The 17,457-nt window shown below is 41.9% G+C and overlaps 2 protein-coding genes across 3 annotated transcripts in view; one reads left to right on the top strand and one right to left on the bottom strand.

The window, feature by feature from the left end:
* Positions 1-3,989: 3,989 nt before the first annotated feature.
* Positions 3,990-7,875, bottom strand: hmgb1a (high mobility group box 1a). Its single transcript, XM_076031751.1, has 5 exons — positions 7,729-7,875; positions 5,457-5,614; positions 5,108-5,268; positions 4,844-5,018; positions 3,990-4,671 (listed from the first exon to the last, which is right to left on the bottom strand). Exons 2-5 carry the CDS (start codon positions 5,601-5,603, stop codon positions 4,516-4,518), a joined length of 639 nt encoding a protein of 212 aa, XP_075887866.1. The 5' UTR covers positions 5,604-5,614; positions 7,729-7,875; the 3' UTR covers positions 3,990-4,515.
* A 2,943-nt stretch (positions 7,876-10,818) lies between these two features.
* The window catches only part of uspl1 (ubiquitin specific peptidase like 1), a 9,421-nt gene continuing 2,782 nt past the window's right edge, over positions 10,819-17,457 (top strand). Inside the window, exons 1-7 of one of the 2 annotated variants that reach the window (XM_076031745.1) lie at positions 10,819-10,981; positions 11,863-12,019; positions 12,377-12,499; positions 12,602-13,478; positions 14,878-14,988; positions 16,079-16,334; positions 16,861-17,021. In XM_076031745.1, coding sequence (XP_075887860.1) covers positions 11,894-12,019; positions 12,377-12,499; positions 12,602-13,478; positions 14,878-14,988; positions 16,079-16,334; positions 16,861-17,021 — 1,654 coding nt within the window. In that variant the 5' untranslated portion in view covers positions 10,819-10,981; positions 11,863-11,893. Of the gene's footprint in view, positions 10,982-11,862; positions 12,020-12,376; positions 12,500-12,601; positions 13,479-14,859; positions 14,989-16,078; positions 16,335-16,860; positions 17,022-17,457 lie in introns of both variants that reach the window. The other variant, XM_076031744.1, reaches the window with a different exon arrangement.

Below are 17,457 nucleotides of genomic sequence, written 5' to 3'. Positions count from 1 at the left end.
TCTCAGAACTGTTTGGATTCTACAATCCACCCGCCTACCCCCCAAAAAAAACATAAAATTGACTCAAGAGTCCAACTCAAGGGCAGATGATTCATCTGATTTCACAGAAACTTCTGCCCTTATCATTATTTACAACTGTATAAAAATTCTACAGTGAAAGTAGAAAGTAGACACACACACACACACACACACACACACACACACACACACACACACTAGCTTTTGTTTTCAATCCAACAGACATGTCTCAAAATCCCTCTGTTTTAATTGTCATTTTAATATTGAATACACATTTAAATATTTTTGTGAGTTAGCTCAAATGTAACTAATATAATAAAAGTATGCATACATTCATAATGTAAGGGAAACAATGACATTTTAACAAAAAAAAAAAAAAACATCTGGGTGGTTGGGGGAAAGACACAAGATGTTGAAAACTCTCAACTCAACTCAATCACTCCAGTCTCCCATGTTCTGCTGTTTGCTGTCTTCCTTGCTCCTCCTGTGCCTTTGTCCTTTGCAGCATCACCACCTGTTGGATGAATAAGAGTGCAACAGCCTAGCTTTTTCATGCAGAACTACCTGTTCCTGAGGGTCTCGTTTTTTCAATGGTACGCGTCATGAATATATAAGACGTGACTTTTTTTCCATCGAGAATGTCTTTACTTGTCTATACTTATTTTAGGCAATGTATTTGTACGGATCACAAAGACAAAAAAAAAAGGTTTACATGGTTATTTTTAAAAGAATGAACCGATTTCATGACGTTCTCATGTATCGTCATGGAATGAGTCAGTGACCATTTGAAAGAGGGGTTTTCTGAGTTATGTTAAACATCTTAAACATTGAAAAACAACAGCGATCAAAACTCGCATTGATGTTGTCAGTGCTACAGATGGTGGCCACAATGAACACTTGTAAGACAGGAAATAAAAGTTGACTTTGGGTGGAATACTTGTGACTTGGCTGTAGTTTTCTATTGCTTTTCCTAATTAAAATATGGCGCAATGAAATCGGTTAATTCTTTTTTGAATAACCCTTGATATGAGTATTAATGTGAATCGATTAAAATCCTAACATCTAATGATTATAATTGTGTGTTTGTTTGTTTTTAAACTGGCCTTGGTGGCTAGTTTGATTTTACCTGCTAACGGTCAACAATCGTCTCCCAACATCTTGTCAGCTGGACATCATTCGTCAACCCGTGGGCGCAGAGCTGGACATCCTGGTGATGTGCACACAAATGCGCACTATTGTGGCCAGCTCCAATCATTAAAACTGATTCAGTCAGTCCGTCATTGCGAGAGAAGAGAAGAGTAAAAAACTATGAGGCTGAGTGACCTTTGCTCGTTCAGAGAGCAACACAGGAGCAATCCGTACTGAGAGCTCTTCTCAGGAGGACATTTTCACTTTTGCTCCAAACTGGCTTCGGCAGATGCTCAGTGACACTTCTGGTACATCACACACCAATACTGAGGTTCAAACGGTTGCTAACTGGCTTAACTGAGAGTTTTAAAAAAAACTGTAGGACAGACTAAGATTTTGTTGAACCATTTCTCAATTTTAATAAAGGATGTCCCTTTTCCGAATGTTTTCTATGTGAGCTTTCAAAGGTGGATATTCTGGATATAGTTCCAACAGATTTGGGAAACTTTCAAAAAAAAAAATTATCCAACCAGTCCAGAAAAATAATGTCTTGTTCTTATCTACTTGAAATATCTAAAACAACAGTCTGTCTCAAGCTGCAACCTGTTTTAAGTCTATAAATATGAACGTTGTGTGCCAACATCTGTCGAAACAAAGTTTTCTATAAGTATCTCACTCAAAACTCTCACCCCTCCCCCCTCCCCCCTTCTCTCTCTCTCTCTCTCTCTCTCTCTCTCTCCCTCCGTCTCTCTCTCACTCTCTCTCTCTTTCTCTCTCTCTTACAGTTTTTAAATAAACTGTTGAGTTAGAGCATTTGGGTAACCCGTCAAACCAGTCCTAATGGTTGCAAGGTAGGTCTCCGTGGCTTGGGATGTGACGTGTGAACTGGAAGAATCGATCAGGATCAAAACACATTTTTTTACTGCAAATCCCAAACTTCTCAAGGTTAATTGATGTGTTGCCCCTGTTCCCTTCCTTAAATAAAAGATAAAATCACTGAGAAGTCAACTGTATTGTTTTAGATTAGTGTTTAAACATGCTCGGGCATGTTTAAACACACAGTAGACTGGCGTCCTGCCTGGATGGTTGACAAACTACAGGAGGAACTATAATGACTTATATGAGAAACAAGTGCAACCTTGTAACAACTCAAGAATATGGATGCATCGGAAATACTTGAATGGCACGTTGTTCATAAAATAATCGAAGAAGACTGCATTGTCTTTATTTCTATCTCTCGGACACAGCTCACGATACATGATGGCATGTATGTAAAACACACTGCTGCTTTAATGTAGAAAAACAAAAGGAAGGAAGAGGCCTTCCTTCAATGCATAAACCAATTTATTTTATCCCCGTAACCACTCCCACCACCTCCCCCTTGAACAAATATCAAAGGTTCAAAAGCGGTTGTCTCATTTCGACCGCTAGGTGTCGCCGAGAGATCACAGTTGGAGGTGCAGAGTGCACAGGCCGGCACCAGGTGGCTGAGATTAGCGGGGCTTCGATGGCGCTGTGTAGCTAAGCCTGATTTTCCGTGTGCGCATTTCTGGGCCTGTGCAGGCCCTGGAGCAGGCCAGCGGTCGACAGAGTTCAGCACTTGAACAACACTTCCCTGCCGTTTTCTAACATGTTACCTCACACTATGCATGTCAAAAGTGGATTGTGCGTGCACTCCAATTCATATTCACCTTTTTATGGGCTTCCTCTCTAATCTGCAGCAGACAGAAACACTGAGGGGATAAAAAGACAATCAGCAACAGCAGCTTGCAGAATGCTGTCTGATTGGACGCTGGCAGTCTTGAGTTAGCTTTGCTGTCTTTTTTTCATTATTATCATGAATATTAATGTTATTATGAACAGCAGCTGCATGGCATGAGGAAAGGTTGGCCGAGTATATAAACAGATTGTTTGCAAGTGCCTGTATGTAAATATGACAGGAAGAGGAAGAATCCGGATGAGGTGGAGGCTGTGTCACAGTTCAGAGGTCATCCTGCTGTCCTGTATCCAGCTTGTTCAATGCGACAAGAGGCCGACATGGAAGGAGGGAAATCTACGGTCAGTTTATACCTCACGAGTAGACATTTTAGTCTTTGCTGACCCACTCAGGCAGAACTTCTTCTATACCTAACCTGGGGAAAATGAGGTTAGGGAAGGGAACTGTGTGCTGACATGACAATGTACATGTGCATGTCCTGAGCATCTGAATCGCGGTGGTTTGTGCAACATATTCTTATGTCACTGTGTGTGTTGTTTTTTTTGAAAGCACATAATCCTTCTTATGTAAATGGCACTTTTTTTCTAGCCCAGGATAGGACGCAGGGAGAGTACGCAGGAGACGTAGCAGCAGTATCTAAATAAAACAAGAACAGTCAGTGATGCATGTTGTCATGTCGAGCAGACGCAAACGCTGCTTTCAGTCTTAACCCCACCGGCACACAGCTCTTTTACATGTGACCACAGAGGGCGAGAATGCACGACATACACTTTTGGTGATGAGTCACACATCATATAGGGACACATCAGAGCAGCCTGGGTGGTTGGGTGCCATGTTTGCCTGCTTCACTGGGCAGACAGCAGTGGGGAACTCATTTCCATGAAGATGAAATTGCTTAGGAACGCAATGATTGAGTGTTGTTAACCAAAACCTGCTCCATCTAATTAGGATTCACAGTGCAAAGTCACCCCCCAAAAAATGTACATCTGTCTTCACTAGTACAACTCATGCTTAATTTAATTTGCTCATTTCTATTATCTTAACTAATCTTTTTGTTGATTAAAAAAAAAAGTGCAGACCATGTCACTATTCACCGGAAAAAAAAATCATTAACAGCTCAGGTTTATTTAAAAAAAAAAAAGTTTATTGACATCAGAAGCAATTTATTTTTAAACAATAAACAAGGATTTTTTTTTTTTTTTTTTGCCATTACAGTGGTATGTAAAGATCAGTAAAACTGTGATACGTCAATTCTGATAACATGTCATTAAAAAATAAAAACACACTTGGGAACAATGGGGAAGAGAAGGAACACTCAGATTTAACTCAGAACGTTTATGTGCTGTGCACCTCTAACTAGGGTAAATACTGTAGGCCCACCCCCTTTACACTGTACCAGGCAGGATAGTGGTCTAGGAACTATCACTGAAAATATAAGACTGGCAGAAAGATACAGACACGACACTTGTGTAGTGTTAACTATACAAAAAGGAGGGAAAAAAACTGTACAGCATAAAAACAACTGATATACACAGTTTTTTCTTTTTTTAACCCCTTGTATACTAACGCATTTTCTTTCAGGAAGTGAACTGTGCTTAAGGGGGTTAAATGCTTTATAAACAAGAAAACAACCACTATATTTCACTCCCAATCTATTCGTCATCATCATCATCATCATCGTCATCCTCATCTTCCTCATCGTCGTCGTCGTCATCATCGTCATCATCATCCCTCTTCTTCACCATCTTAGCTGGGGGCCTAACTGCAGTAGCACCAGCCTGGCCTCGCAAGCGGTATTCTGCAACTTCCTGCGATTTAGGAGAAAACGCATCATAATATAATAAAGGACTGAAAAAAATCATTGTATTGTCTATAGTCTTACATAGTTAGCACTCAATGGGAGTAGACAACGACAGTATTCTCATCAAGTATGCTTATCCTGCTCGTGGTAGCATATTGACGGATATTCAATTTCTTTACCTTCTCATACTTCTCCTTCAGTTTGCTAGCCTTCTTCTCAAACGGCAGCTTGTCCTCTGAAGCAGTGTTGTTCCACATCTCACCAAGTTTCTTAGCAATGTCTCCAATGCCAGATCCAGGATACAATGCTTTCACTTCGGGACGTTTGTCCGAGCAGAAGATAAAGAAGGCAGATCTGTAGGACAAAGACAAGGAGGTGTTCAAATTTAAGCACATGTCCTGTTTTAGATTTTTTTTTGGAGAGAGGTATCCTGAGGTACTTACGGGGGTCTCTTGGGGGCATTTGGGTCCTTGTACTTCTTCTTTCCTCTGCCTCCCTTCACAGCTCCCTTGGGTGGGACATAGTGCGACATCTCTGCGTCGTAGCGCGCCTTGTCCCGTTTGGCCAGTTCCTCAAATTTGCCCTTCTCCTTGGGACTCATCGCCTGAAAGCAGAAAAAAGCAGACCGATAACATGGAGATCATCTTCCGTAAAGTACAAACGCATACGCCAACAGACGGCTCCATTTGTGCGTTACAGATTTCAATTAATAATTTAACCGCACAATGTTTCTACATTTTCCATAATAGTTATCATTATTACCAGAAGAAGAAATGACATGACAAATCATACCCTCCATCGTTCAGAGCACTTCCTGGAGAACTCGGAAAACACAACTCGCTCACTAGGATGGCTCTTCTTGTGTTCTTCACGACAGGTCTGGACAAAGTATGCGTAAGAGGACATCTTGCCCCTGGGCTTTAAATCGTCTTTCCCCATCCTGGCGTTCACTGAAACAAAAAAGTTTGAAGACCAGATCAGCAAGGGAAACCTAGAGGCACCTAAACCCTGCTAAAACTTTACTGATAACTGCCCAGCCTCTACCATGAAGTGTGTGTTTTCGCTGATGACGCTAATTGACGACCCAGCTTAAGTCTTCCGCCCAGCTCGCTGTCAACCCGCACCAACTTGGAATACAAATAAAAACGCCAAGCCTCGACGAGGATCAATTGTCGAAAATTGCTTTTAATATAGCAATTTGCTCTGGTGCCACCCAACATATAACTCATTGGTCCTTGGTCACCTCCCAGTTTTAGGGCTGAAAAAAAAAAAACCAAAAACAAACCCTGCTTGACACATCGAAATCACTTCCCTTGAGGAAATCGCATAAATCGCCCATAAACACGTATTTCATCTTTGCCTAGTCACTTTCACAATAAAGCCGAATAAAGTTGCCCGTATGTGAGTGCGTTAACATCATCATCCTGTGTGCTTTCTTAAAAATAGATTTAAAAAAAAAAAAAAATACATGATTAAGATGGGTAAAAAATAAAAAATTGCATTTAATGTGATAAAGTGTCTTCGGCGAGCTATTTATTTTATATATTCATTTGTATGGAAGCTTTTATCAAAATAATAACTTTGTCACAAAAAGACGCATGTTTGTCACAAAAGATAATTTTATTAGACGTAAAAACACTCCAAAGTGCGGTCCGATGCGATCAAAACAGACATCTTGAATAAAGACTTCCGTTTTCCTAAGCTGAAAATAACTCCGCGTCCGTGTGTAAAATGGTTTAAAAGTACCATTTTCCCACTTGAAGGCTCCCTATTCCACGCTACTGTAACTCCCAGCTAAACTGCGTCGAGCGAAGTAGTAATGGCGCATAGGCTTTTCGTTGAGGAAAAGGAGGTCAACAACGACGGCAATATTTCTTCTTCCATTTTGTGAGAATGCCTTCTTCATGAAAGAAAGTCCCCCTCAAATGTCTCCTCCCGCCTTCCAGTTCGCTTTGCGACTCGACAAGTATGTACAAAACGCGGGCGATCCGCGCAAAAATTTTCTCCGATTGATTCCTATTGCACTAGCCGGTTTGTATAGTAATACATTGGGTCTGCGCTGGCTCTATGAGCGGGCTGTGCTACTCACTTGGTTTCTATGAGCTCCTAATGGCCGCTCGTCTTCATGCACTAACATGGAGAATATGGCTCCTTCTCTTTGTGTCAGCGCACAGCCACTGCGCTGCATGCAATAGAGGGCAGAGCGACCGCGGCCACCACTCGCTTTCAAAGCCCGAATTACACACCTTCCCAGCGTCGGAAAAATACGACGAGGGTGTCGTTGGATTCGCGAGGGCCTGCATTTTATTTTGCCGTCGTCGCACGCCACAGTTGTGGGTTTGTTTCGCGAGAAAAGGCGGTTAGAAAAAGTTGAAGCGAACTGCGCCTCTGTCGCTGTCTTCCCATTTGCCTCGCTGCCTTTGCCTTCCTATGCGAATACAGTCAGCCATTACAGTAAAGCGCTGTTCGCGAATTCAATTTTGTCGCCGTCTGCTCGGCGGTGTTTTAAGAAACAAACATATGTCCGTGTGTATTTTAAAGTGCTTTATATTTTTCTCGTGTTTTCGTCATTTTTGGCGCCCGTGTCGGAAGCTCCACTCCTCTCATGACAGTCTTCGCAATGCACTGCAATGCCAATGGCTAGCTAACGGGGAATCTTCTACCATTGTCGATATCCGCGTTGTCCACTAGAAATTCCTGAATTTTTTTGCGATAACTGCCGTTTGATTCGACTCCATTTTGAAAAAACAACACGACAGGAATATATTAAATTATTTCATTTTGAAGAAAGCGACGTTTTCCGTCGAATTCGCTCGGAAATAATATTCCATTTCTTCATTTTTCTCTTACCGAGCGTCTGCTCCACACTGCTCGGCGGAGTAACGTAATGTTACCTGCTAAGCGCTTGCTATTTTTGTTGTTTTTTTTCGGCGTTTCCCAACGATGAAAATGTTCCGAATCAACGTCAGGTTTCACATTCGACCATTATGAACACACGCTCGAGATATTTTCGGATGTTATCGTCGTTTCGCAGACTTAAAATGTTGGCGTGTGTGATACTTACCCGTGCGACTACAGCTGGGTCTCAATGCTCTGCAATGGCTGTGTGTGAGGGAACATAGGCGATACGCAGTGTCTTCAGTCTTCGGCTCTCTAACATTACTCTCGGCGGGGCCTGAACGCGATTGGCTAGCAGGCAGCCTGGCGTCCCCCGGATTGGTCAGAGGCTTTTCATTGTCCTAATAGAAGACGAGTGCTGATTGGCCGCCTTTTGTGAAACGTCACCCAAGTTTTCCGAGGCGCGTGGATACAAAAATATTCCTGTCAGAGCATGCTGGAGCTGGTAGTAGTGTAGTGTGTTTGCCATAGTATTGAATTCACTACGTTCATGTCGGTGTACAGTAGGCAAGTGAAATGAATAAGACATAGGGGAGCCCTCGCAGTCCGTGAACGGAGCAGCTTGCAAACGTCGTGTGATTGTGTCGGAAGGTTTCGCCTGCCACTTCCTCACCCAGCTCGACTCTTCCACTTGCTCAATATACGTGCCTTATTTGCAATTTTATCACTTAAGAATCGCTTCCAGTTTAAGCCACGCATCAGTGCGCCAAAGACGGACGTGGCGTTTTTTCTTCTATTGTGACACAAAAGGTGACATGTATATTTATTTTAGAGGGTTTTTGCCCACTCTTGGCAGCAAATGCATAACAAAGCTGGATTGCTGTTAATTACTGCATGAATGGCAATTTACACTTTGATGGAACTTTTGAGAGTATTACATTAGGTTGACTGTGCAAGACATTTTTTAATTATTATTTTCAACTGACTTTTAGCAGGCACCCATTCATTGCCATTTCTATGTTTACTTTACAGTGACTTCTAAGGCTCTTGGGTGAGAATGCAGTGACCAACATTAAAGCATGCTCCAAACATTTTTATGTGTATGGCTAACGTCAAACATTGGAAAAGCTTAATGTTTCAAGACACATTTCCATTTAGTAGTTTATTATAGCTCAGAATCACATGACTCATTGAAAGTGTACCAAAGGCAATTAAAACCTAATAAGAGCAAGGTGTTTCCTAATAAAAGCAAGGGTTTTTCTTGTTTTGAAGTCAACATTAATAAAAATTCTTGCAAAGCAAGAGGCATGTGATGTTTAATATTCCATAAGTTCAGGTACACACAGTGATGTGTCGTGTTTAACCATGTTTAAGGTAAACTAACAGAGACCGGCCGCCTACTGTTCCAACACATTCATAGCAACTGGCTTTATCCTCACAGTTGAGGGTTGGAGCTGTTGTTAATTGTTTTAGCTCTCAATGGGAACAGGCTTAAAATTTAAAACAGACAACACCTATATCAGTATATAGATTTTTTTGTTTGTTTTTAGTGTTTTGTGTCTCATTTCATTAATAAATTTCAGATTTTTAACTCGGTCTGTAACCTTTGAACTACTGTTATTCTAATTGTTTCCGACTGCGTGGATAACGAGAAAGCACAATATAGATTGATCACACCCCTGCAGTGCAAAGTCCTAATAGTTTCCCTCCTGCAACAGCTGTACTCAATGGCTTTTGAGAGGTCAGGAGGTCTGATCAGACATTTCTCTTGGACATAAGTTTTATTGGCGAGATTTATTGTGAAAAATACTGAAATTGCAAAGCCCTCTCTAGTTAGTTTAATAACTCTCTTACACTGATCTTACCATAACTGTTACACAATGGTTAGCAATTATTACTCTTTTAATGTGTATTTAGAAAAATACACTTCATTGCCTATAACCAAAAAAATAATTTGTGGCCCTTAATTTGAACTAAAAATACAAACACGTGTTTTGTTTATATGTTAATTTTGCTAATTTATTTTAATTCTGACCCTATGGCCTATAGTGCAATGGAAACCGTTTAAGAGCAGACTGAAATGTTACCTGATAATGTTTGCAAAAATTTGAGTAAATTATTCCACATTCTGATGCAGACGTTTACATTTTACGTTTTATCTTAAAAACACGACTTTCAATCAAAAATATTTTATTTTAAAGATTTGTGTGTAAATTGCAGTTGCTGGGCGATTATTAAAATCAAGGCTGTATCTCTGATCATAGGAAAAGAAAATGGTAGTTACAGGCACAAGAAAGATTATTTTTGAAATAGTATGAAATTCGTTTAATTATGCCCCTATACATTTGTGTCCCAAATATGCATTAGCCTAGTCGCTGTATAGAAACAAAGGAAAATGGCTGACGCAGAGTTTATTCTCATCCTTGAATTAAGAATGGGAAGGGTGAACTGATTCTAAATGCCAATCACAGCCCAGACTCAGGCCACATGTCTGCCTGTTAATGCTGCCTGCCTGCCTCTCATTTTGCATTAGGAGATGCCATGGTGGAATGCTATAGCCTGCTCATGAGGCTGGGAGGCGGCCAGTTAATGCATTATAATGAGCGCTCCCTGAAAAAAATATGCAAATCCAGTTTGTCATCATGAGGAAAATAGAGGACAGGGGAGCAGCACATACAGGAGGAGCTTAAGGGAGGAGGGCACACATGAGGCGGGATTGGTTGGAGGGAGATCTGTGTGCGGGCGGGGGCGCGCGCGCGCGCTTGCATCCGTGCGTGCGTGTGTGTGTGTGTGTGTGTGTGTGTGTGTGTGTGTGCGCGCGCGCGCGTGCAACTGACTGTATGCTGTGGACCACGGATTTCAAGAGCAGGAGGTGTCACAGCTCGTCTGTATTAAAGAGCCCGAGCGAACCACATACAAGCACAATCCCACACGCACATTCAACCAATCCCATCCCTTAAGAAGTCATATATAAGCTTTTAATAAAATAAAAAATAAAAATAGAAGCCGGCATTTTCATGAATTTATAATACTACTACTACTACTACTACTACTACTACTACTACTACTAATAATAATAATAATAATAATAATAATGAGAGCAGGCCTTCGCTGAGGCTCAGTCCCGAATAATAATAATAATAATAATAATAATAATAATAATAATAATAATAATAATAATAATAATAATAATAATTGGCTAATGATGGTTGTAGATTGTAGGCGTTAAGACCACCACAACTAATCAATAGTACCCTACACTTAAATTACCATGAGGGAGAGAGCGGAACCTTGACTGTTTTGAGGGGGAAGACAAATACCACCGCACAACCACCGGCGACCGGAAGGAGAACGTTCCTCGACCGTATCGCGGTGATGCACATGGGCTATATTGAGTGTCTGGCTGTACAAATTCAGCGTTCAATGAGTGGATTTCGCTTTACGGTTCTGCGGTATAAAATATCTTAAAATTGTAAAAGGTATGTCATTTTTTAAAATTTATTCTTAGAGGCTGTAAGTAATTTCTACTACACTCCTGTAAGTTAGCATATTAGCATTTAGAAACGGCGCGCTAGCCGCCAGCTGCCAGTGTTAGTTAGCTTGTCATTTGTTAGATTTTTGTGCAATTAGTATCTAGAATGTCAAATGATTCAACATGCATGTAATGTGATTTACACGGAATATATATTAAATAAGTACTAAATACCAGTCAATAATAATAACAAAAACTGTGTTGCGCTGGTGGCAACTTAAAAATAATGTCAAGCATGCAAATATTCTTTTTTGTGTTTTCAATAGTCAGAACCCAACCAGGAAGAGTAAATTGGTTGGTTTTCTGGTCTCACCTGTGTCTGCAGACTTCTTATCTTGATTCGAGTGTTGTCTGGTGGCACAGATAAACTGGTTTGGCATTGGTTTCATAATATGATGTTATTGATATTTGCAGTCTCGACCAAGTGCAGGCAAATTGTGAGAAACAATGTAACGGTTCAGTGAAGTAATCAGTGACACGATAGTACTCTATTTAATTGTGTATATATAGGCTGCATAACCGATATATAGTTTTAGAAAGTCAAAAAAAAAATTATTTGTGTTTTAAATAGTTATTTTATGCTTCAAGTTATTGTCAAAATAATTAAAAAAAAAAAAAAAGATACCTTCATTTGGGTTTAGTTTAGATTTATGCTAATCTTTTACAGTATGACAGCATATATTAGATATATTCTGACATAAGAAATGCCGGCATCTTTGTTGACAAACCTTAATGGCCTCTGGCAGCTCAGGTTGAATACATCATTTTTAATCTCGGGTTTACGTGTAGACATGAAGTGACTTGCGTTGCTGTATTTTAATTCCTCAGCATCTTGAGCAGTGTGCCAGGCTGCAGTGACATGGTGATACACTTCGAATGGCACCGAACAGCTATGGAACAGAAGAGCTGGAGCAGTTTGCCAGTGACTGGTGAAGACACTGGTTTGGAGGCTTTGGCCTCACCACTGGTGGGGTATTTGGGAAAAGTCAGTAAAAACTCGAGTTCCTCCCACTGTTGTCACCTGCGCAAAGCTGATTTCAATTTGAAAACAACTCCTGTGACCGGACCAAACCATTCAAAATTCAAAAATAAATCAATGAAAACACACGGAAATCTTTGAAAGTAAAAGGCGAAAGTGTTGAAAGGTTTATTTGATTTATTTATAGACCAGAAATAAGATGCTTGATAAATATGGTGAGATACTGTAAGTATGTTAAGATATTTGTAAATTAATATTATTAGGGGTTCCATCTTTTCTCAAAGTGTTTGATCTGAAATATTGTGATAAGCAAACTCTTGAATTCTCTTTTTGTGACACTATCTTTTCTGCAAAATTGTAAAGGTTCTGCAGAGGGCGTCGTCACTGGAGTTTTGTCCTTGGTGTTCCTCAAAGGGTCTGACCTATGGACTGCACTTGTACCGCATCAACCTCCAGGAGTCAATCACCCTCTGCACAAACCCAGAGGTGGGTCCCACTTCTGCTTTCATACAAAATACTTAAGTAACTCACGACTCCTTGTATTTGGCAAACTTCCCCATGAACTGTTCCTTCTACTTCCCCACACAGTGCCTTTTCCCTCTGGTCAGCCAGCCCTTGGAGGATGTCTTGGCCAGTCTTGTCCCTGACGAGCCTCCCATCGGAGGTAAAAGAAGACATTCAGCTGTGGTGGACCAGGAGGAGTTGATAAAACCTGCCCATAAGCGTCTGCGATCAGATGAGCATGATGCTCCCCAAGTCCAGGAAGAGCACAGCACTGCAAACAGCGACAGCAGCAGATCGACTGAGAAAGACAGTCAATCGGGGAATGGATATCCTAGAGATTCTTTTGTCACTACAGAACTGGACTCGCTACGGAATGAACACGACGACCCGGGCACAGACACGGAGGATGTTCTCACTTCTGCGCCTTGCACTGCCATAGCGGGACCCCAGCAGTCCTCCTCACGCACACTTTTCGCTACTGACGTGGAACCCACGCGCTCACCTCCTGACAGCGCTTCTCGGGTAAATGGCGGTTTTGATCCACCTCAGGGACACAGCAGACGCTGCTCTCAGGATCCCCACCAGGCCTTTCACGCAAACAGTGAAGCCACTGCTGCAGCACCTCAGCTCACTGCAAATGCAGCAAGTGCGTCGCAGGAATCAGCAGGCGCCAGCATCCCTGCGTGTGTGGAAGCGCAAGGCGTTGGATCACCGACACACGAGTCCCCTTCCGCCACGCCAACGCAGTCTGCGGTGTTTGTACCCGTTCCAGATAAGCTTTTCTGGAGCAACAGCAACAATCTGTGTTGGTTGGACTCGATGCTCGTCGCTCTGGTAAACTGCGAGGGCTTGAGAAAGCACCGACCTCAAGACGAGCCTCAGGAGTCGTCTGTCTGGCAGCTGATCAGAGAATATGAAGCTGTTTGTGCTGCTGTCCAAGTCCATCAGCAACCTGGCAGAGGTTAGTTTTGAGTTATTCGTACATATTTCTTATTGATCCTGCTGTGCCTGGCTAACTTAACAGCTTGCTCCTGTCATGCAGAGAGCTGAATTCTCGTGCGTGTGCGGGCGCAGGCAGCGGTATGTGGCCACAAAACTTTATCCAAACACATATTTTATGCAAGTAGATTCACGCAAGAGCCGAGACTAGTGGTGCGCGGCTTTTTGACGACCCGCGGGTCCCGCAGCGATCAATAATTTGACTCGTTCCAACCTCTCTGCACAGCCGTGTCAATTAACGCAACCCGCGCTGAGCCAACAACCCGCTGTCATCAAATAGACCAATATGTCTTTGAATACGGCTTTTTTCTATTCCGTCAAAACGGTGGTTGAAAACAACCTAAGTAAGCTAACGTCACTCCAAGTGCCAAGTGCATGGAACAACAATGAACAGAATACAGTAATGTAACGCCTCTACCACATTAACCCGAGGGCAAACTCAGTGAAATACAGCCGCCTAAGATAATAACTATATGACAACTACAGTCCTGAAACTCGCTAATCTTTCTCCTCCCTGTTTGTTGTTGTTGTGGCGGCGCCGCTCTGCATTTTCGTGACGTCTGCGTCAGGTCGCATGCAGGTTACGCAACATGTGTGTTCACCTAACGTATCAACAGTGATCTACTGTTGGCCATTTTCTAATATTAACGAGTGTAATAGTATATCCACATAAACGGATCTATTTTCAGCCTGTTAAAAATAAATATTTCACTATTTGTAAAAACTAAATAAATAATATAATAATAAGTAAATTAAATTAAATTAAATTGAAAATCCCATTATACATTGTTTGAGCTACCTCAGCCCAATAAACTGAAAGTGTCTTGACTTGGCTGTGATTGGGTTATAATTTTGTTATTTTTTATTGCTTAGTCTTTTTAATTTGTGTTTTTTTATGTTTGTTTAATTTAATTTGATAGTGCACATTTAAAAAAAAGTTTCTGGTTTGATTATATCTATGCTCTTAATGATTTTTACAATACAATTGCCTTTTCTTGTCAGAGTAGTTTTATATAGAGCCATAAGATATCAAAACTGTACCGTTACTGTGGCCCAAAAACAGTAATGCATACTAAAACCCGTTAACTACAACTTCAAATTACAAATACTGCAATATTTCTGTCTCAGTTGCAAAACATTTCAGTTATGGAAACTAAAGTGAACTGGAAAAAAGTAATGCAGTTCATTTTACATCAGCTTGTAAGTAACGACTAAAACTATCCCATGCAGAAGTCATTACACAGACATCACAGGATGGCTCACTTCTAGAATCACTGGCTACATGCTTTCATTGGTGGATCATCTTGCAATGTTTTCAAGATTAACATTCAGATGCGTCACAGTAACATGTTTCCCTCTAGATGGCGCCATGAGGGTTCCACAGGATGTGCTTCAGAAGGCCCATCAAGACCTCCACAGTCTCAGGATGTCTGTCTTCAAACTCCTGCAGCCCAAGCTGCAATGCAACCTGGGTAAGTTACGACTCCCGCAGATGTGCCACATGAAAACAAATTCAGAAATGACTCTTGGCAATCTCATTGCGTGTCTTCATACTTAGCCGTCGGGAACGTTGTGTCATCATGAACTCATTTAGCAGCAGTGGAGGCCTTAAAAGGACAGTTCACCCAAAATTGGAAAGTTATTTTCCTAGTATTTACAATTCTGGGAAATCCATAATTGTGTGTGAGCCTCGGGTGGATTTATTTATTTATTTGTTTTTAAACGAAAAACAAGGTGCTAATATGCCCTTTTCCAAGACTCCAATTAAGCGACAGTGAACAAATATTAATTGATATAAGGTTAATATAAAATTTGACATTGAAGAGATGTGCGTGTTTCTTTCCTTTTGAGCAGGACGGGTTGTCTGTAGGGAAGTTTAATGAAGGGCGGGGGTAATAAATGAAATATTTCTGGAAGCCATTCTTCAGATGGGGAAACCAGAGTCAGACCAGGAACAGGGTGTAAAATTTGCTTGGCGGCTGCGAGTGAGGCAGCGATGTCTGCGGGAATGCTTTTCAAACTCAGCATCTCAAACCTCTCAGGGCCCCTCAAGTCTTCTGGTCATGAATATTAGGATCCATGCAGCCTCACAGTACTACTTTCAGATGACATTGGTTGTAAAAGCACACATGTCACAGAGTTTTCCGTCTCGCCTTAGCAAGACGGTTAAAGAAAAAGATGACATAGCTTCTATGCCATATGTATAAATTAACCATTTTATATTATTTATTTTTTATTTTTTGAAGGACTGAAGTACTTCAAGGAGTTGATTTTTCTAACTTGGCTATAAGGCAATGGCTGCCTTGAAAGTGTCAAAGATTGAAAGCCGCCATTATCACCTGCTGATCATAACACAGAGCGTCATGCCCCAACATGCAAACCACTAATCTTGTGCAGCGTATGAAAGAGGGAGAAACCTTTGGCAAAGATGAACAAAGGATTTGCAGTGAGCTCACAAAGTGCAGTAACGCTGTTTATCCGAGAGTACCTCTGAATACGAGGAGACGGGAGCTTCCATCGCCCGCGACTGAGTGACTGACTCCTCTCTGCCTCTGCCCCCAGGTCAGAGGGAAACTCCCGTGTTTGCCCTGCCGCTTCTGCTCGCCATGGATTTGTGGGCGGAGCCTCTGTTCCAGTCGACCTTCCGGTGGGAGTTCGCGTGCAGCGGATGCCAAATTGTCACAAGAGAGAGGGTTACGAAAACTCTGCCCACGCTCACAAACATTCTGCCCGAGTGGAGCCCGCTGAACGCCGTGCACTTTGCCTCGTGCAACGCCTGCGGCAGGAAGAACCAGAGGAGGGCGCTGATGCTGGAGAGGTGAGACGTTCACAATGGAGAGCGACGGGTTGACAAGCTCTCGTCAGAGCATGTGGGCTTTTTAAACTAAGCCAGTTGTCTTTAAGGAAAAAAAAAAGAAGGGAGAGGCTGCAGGGGGTCTGTGTGTTTTAAAGATTTACAATAGAAATTTCTAACGTAGCAAACCTTTCGAAATGACGTAAAAACAAAGCTCCAACCCAAACATTGTGCACCACCGGTTGTCATTGAATGACAATTACATGCAATGACAACAGGTGAACAATGATGAACAAATGAACAATTTCCTTCATCTGCTTGATCCTTTAAATTTCCTGTACTACATGAGAACAAGAATAATGGATTCCAGCTGTGCAGCCTCCCAAGATTGAATCGTCCAACAATCTCCATAGATTCCATAGGGAATAAACCACCAGTGTATATCAAAGACTGTGAACTTTCTCACAACCTCCTGGAGCGCTGGCAACGTCTCAGTCATGTTCACCTTCTCGGCCATTTCACTTGACGGCCGCTTTTGTTTTCTCTTCAGAACTCCTCCAGTGTTGGCGCTGCACTTTGTCCAGGGCCTTCCTGACAACAATGTTGGAAAGTACGCCTTCACCTTCAAGGGGATGCACTACCGCGTCTCCACAGTCATCCAATACGACCTGCGCCTCCGACATTTTGTCACCTGGGTCGCCTGCTCTGACGGTAGGTTAGCAATTTATTTGCCAGTCACGAGACATTTCGCTTTCCCTGCAGTTTATATTTCATACCAAGGAAATAGTCAGACATTTTTTTTTTTATGTCCTGTCTGTTTAATTCATGCAACCATATGTGCTGCTGTGCAAAACCGGGGGGAAAAACACTTGGAAGTTCAGTCGCACAAAGGTTGATTAATATCTATTTGTCCACATCATTGCAGACTACCAACGGCACATTCTGCTGGACAGTTCTTGCAATGTTAAATTACAGAGCAGTATCGACCACAGAGCTTGTTTACAGAAGGAAAATTCTGTGGTTGTTGGGGGGTGGGGGGGGTTCTTTTTACGTGCGAGTCGTTGTGTGTCAATCTTGTTTATTGAACTTTGCGGCATGCTGGCGTCTTGCAACAAGTCCTTTGAGATTTACATAAGACCTCTGCCTC

This window comes from Nelusetta ayraudi, unplaced genomic scaffold, assembly GCF_046127955.1.
Source record: "Nelusetta ayraudi isolate G7.1 ecotype Tasmania unplaced genomic scaffold, CSIRO-AGI_Nayr_v1 ptg000033l, whole genome shotgun sequence".
NCBI classification, from domain to species: Eukaryota; Metazoa; Chordata; class Actinopteri; order Tetraodontiformes; family Monacanthidae; genus Nelusetta; species Nelusetta ayraudi.
This window is presented reverse-complemented; position numbering and strand designations above follow the sequence as displayed.

Bases quoted from the DNA above. Each gene is read 5' to 3' on its own strand.
- hmgb1a (XM_076031751.1), bottom strand. From the start codon at position 5,603: ATGGGGAAAGACGATTTAAAGCCCAGGGGCAAGATGTCCTCTTACGCA. The intron at 5,269-5,456 runs GTATGATTTGTC...TTCTGCTTTCAG, and splicing joins AGTGCTCTGAACGATGGAGG to GCGATGAGTCCCAAGGAGAA. The intron at 4,672-4,843 runs GTAAAGAAATTG...CCTAAATCGCAG, and splicing joins TGAAGGAGAAGTATGAGAAG to GAAGTTGCAGAATACCGCTT.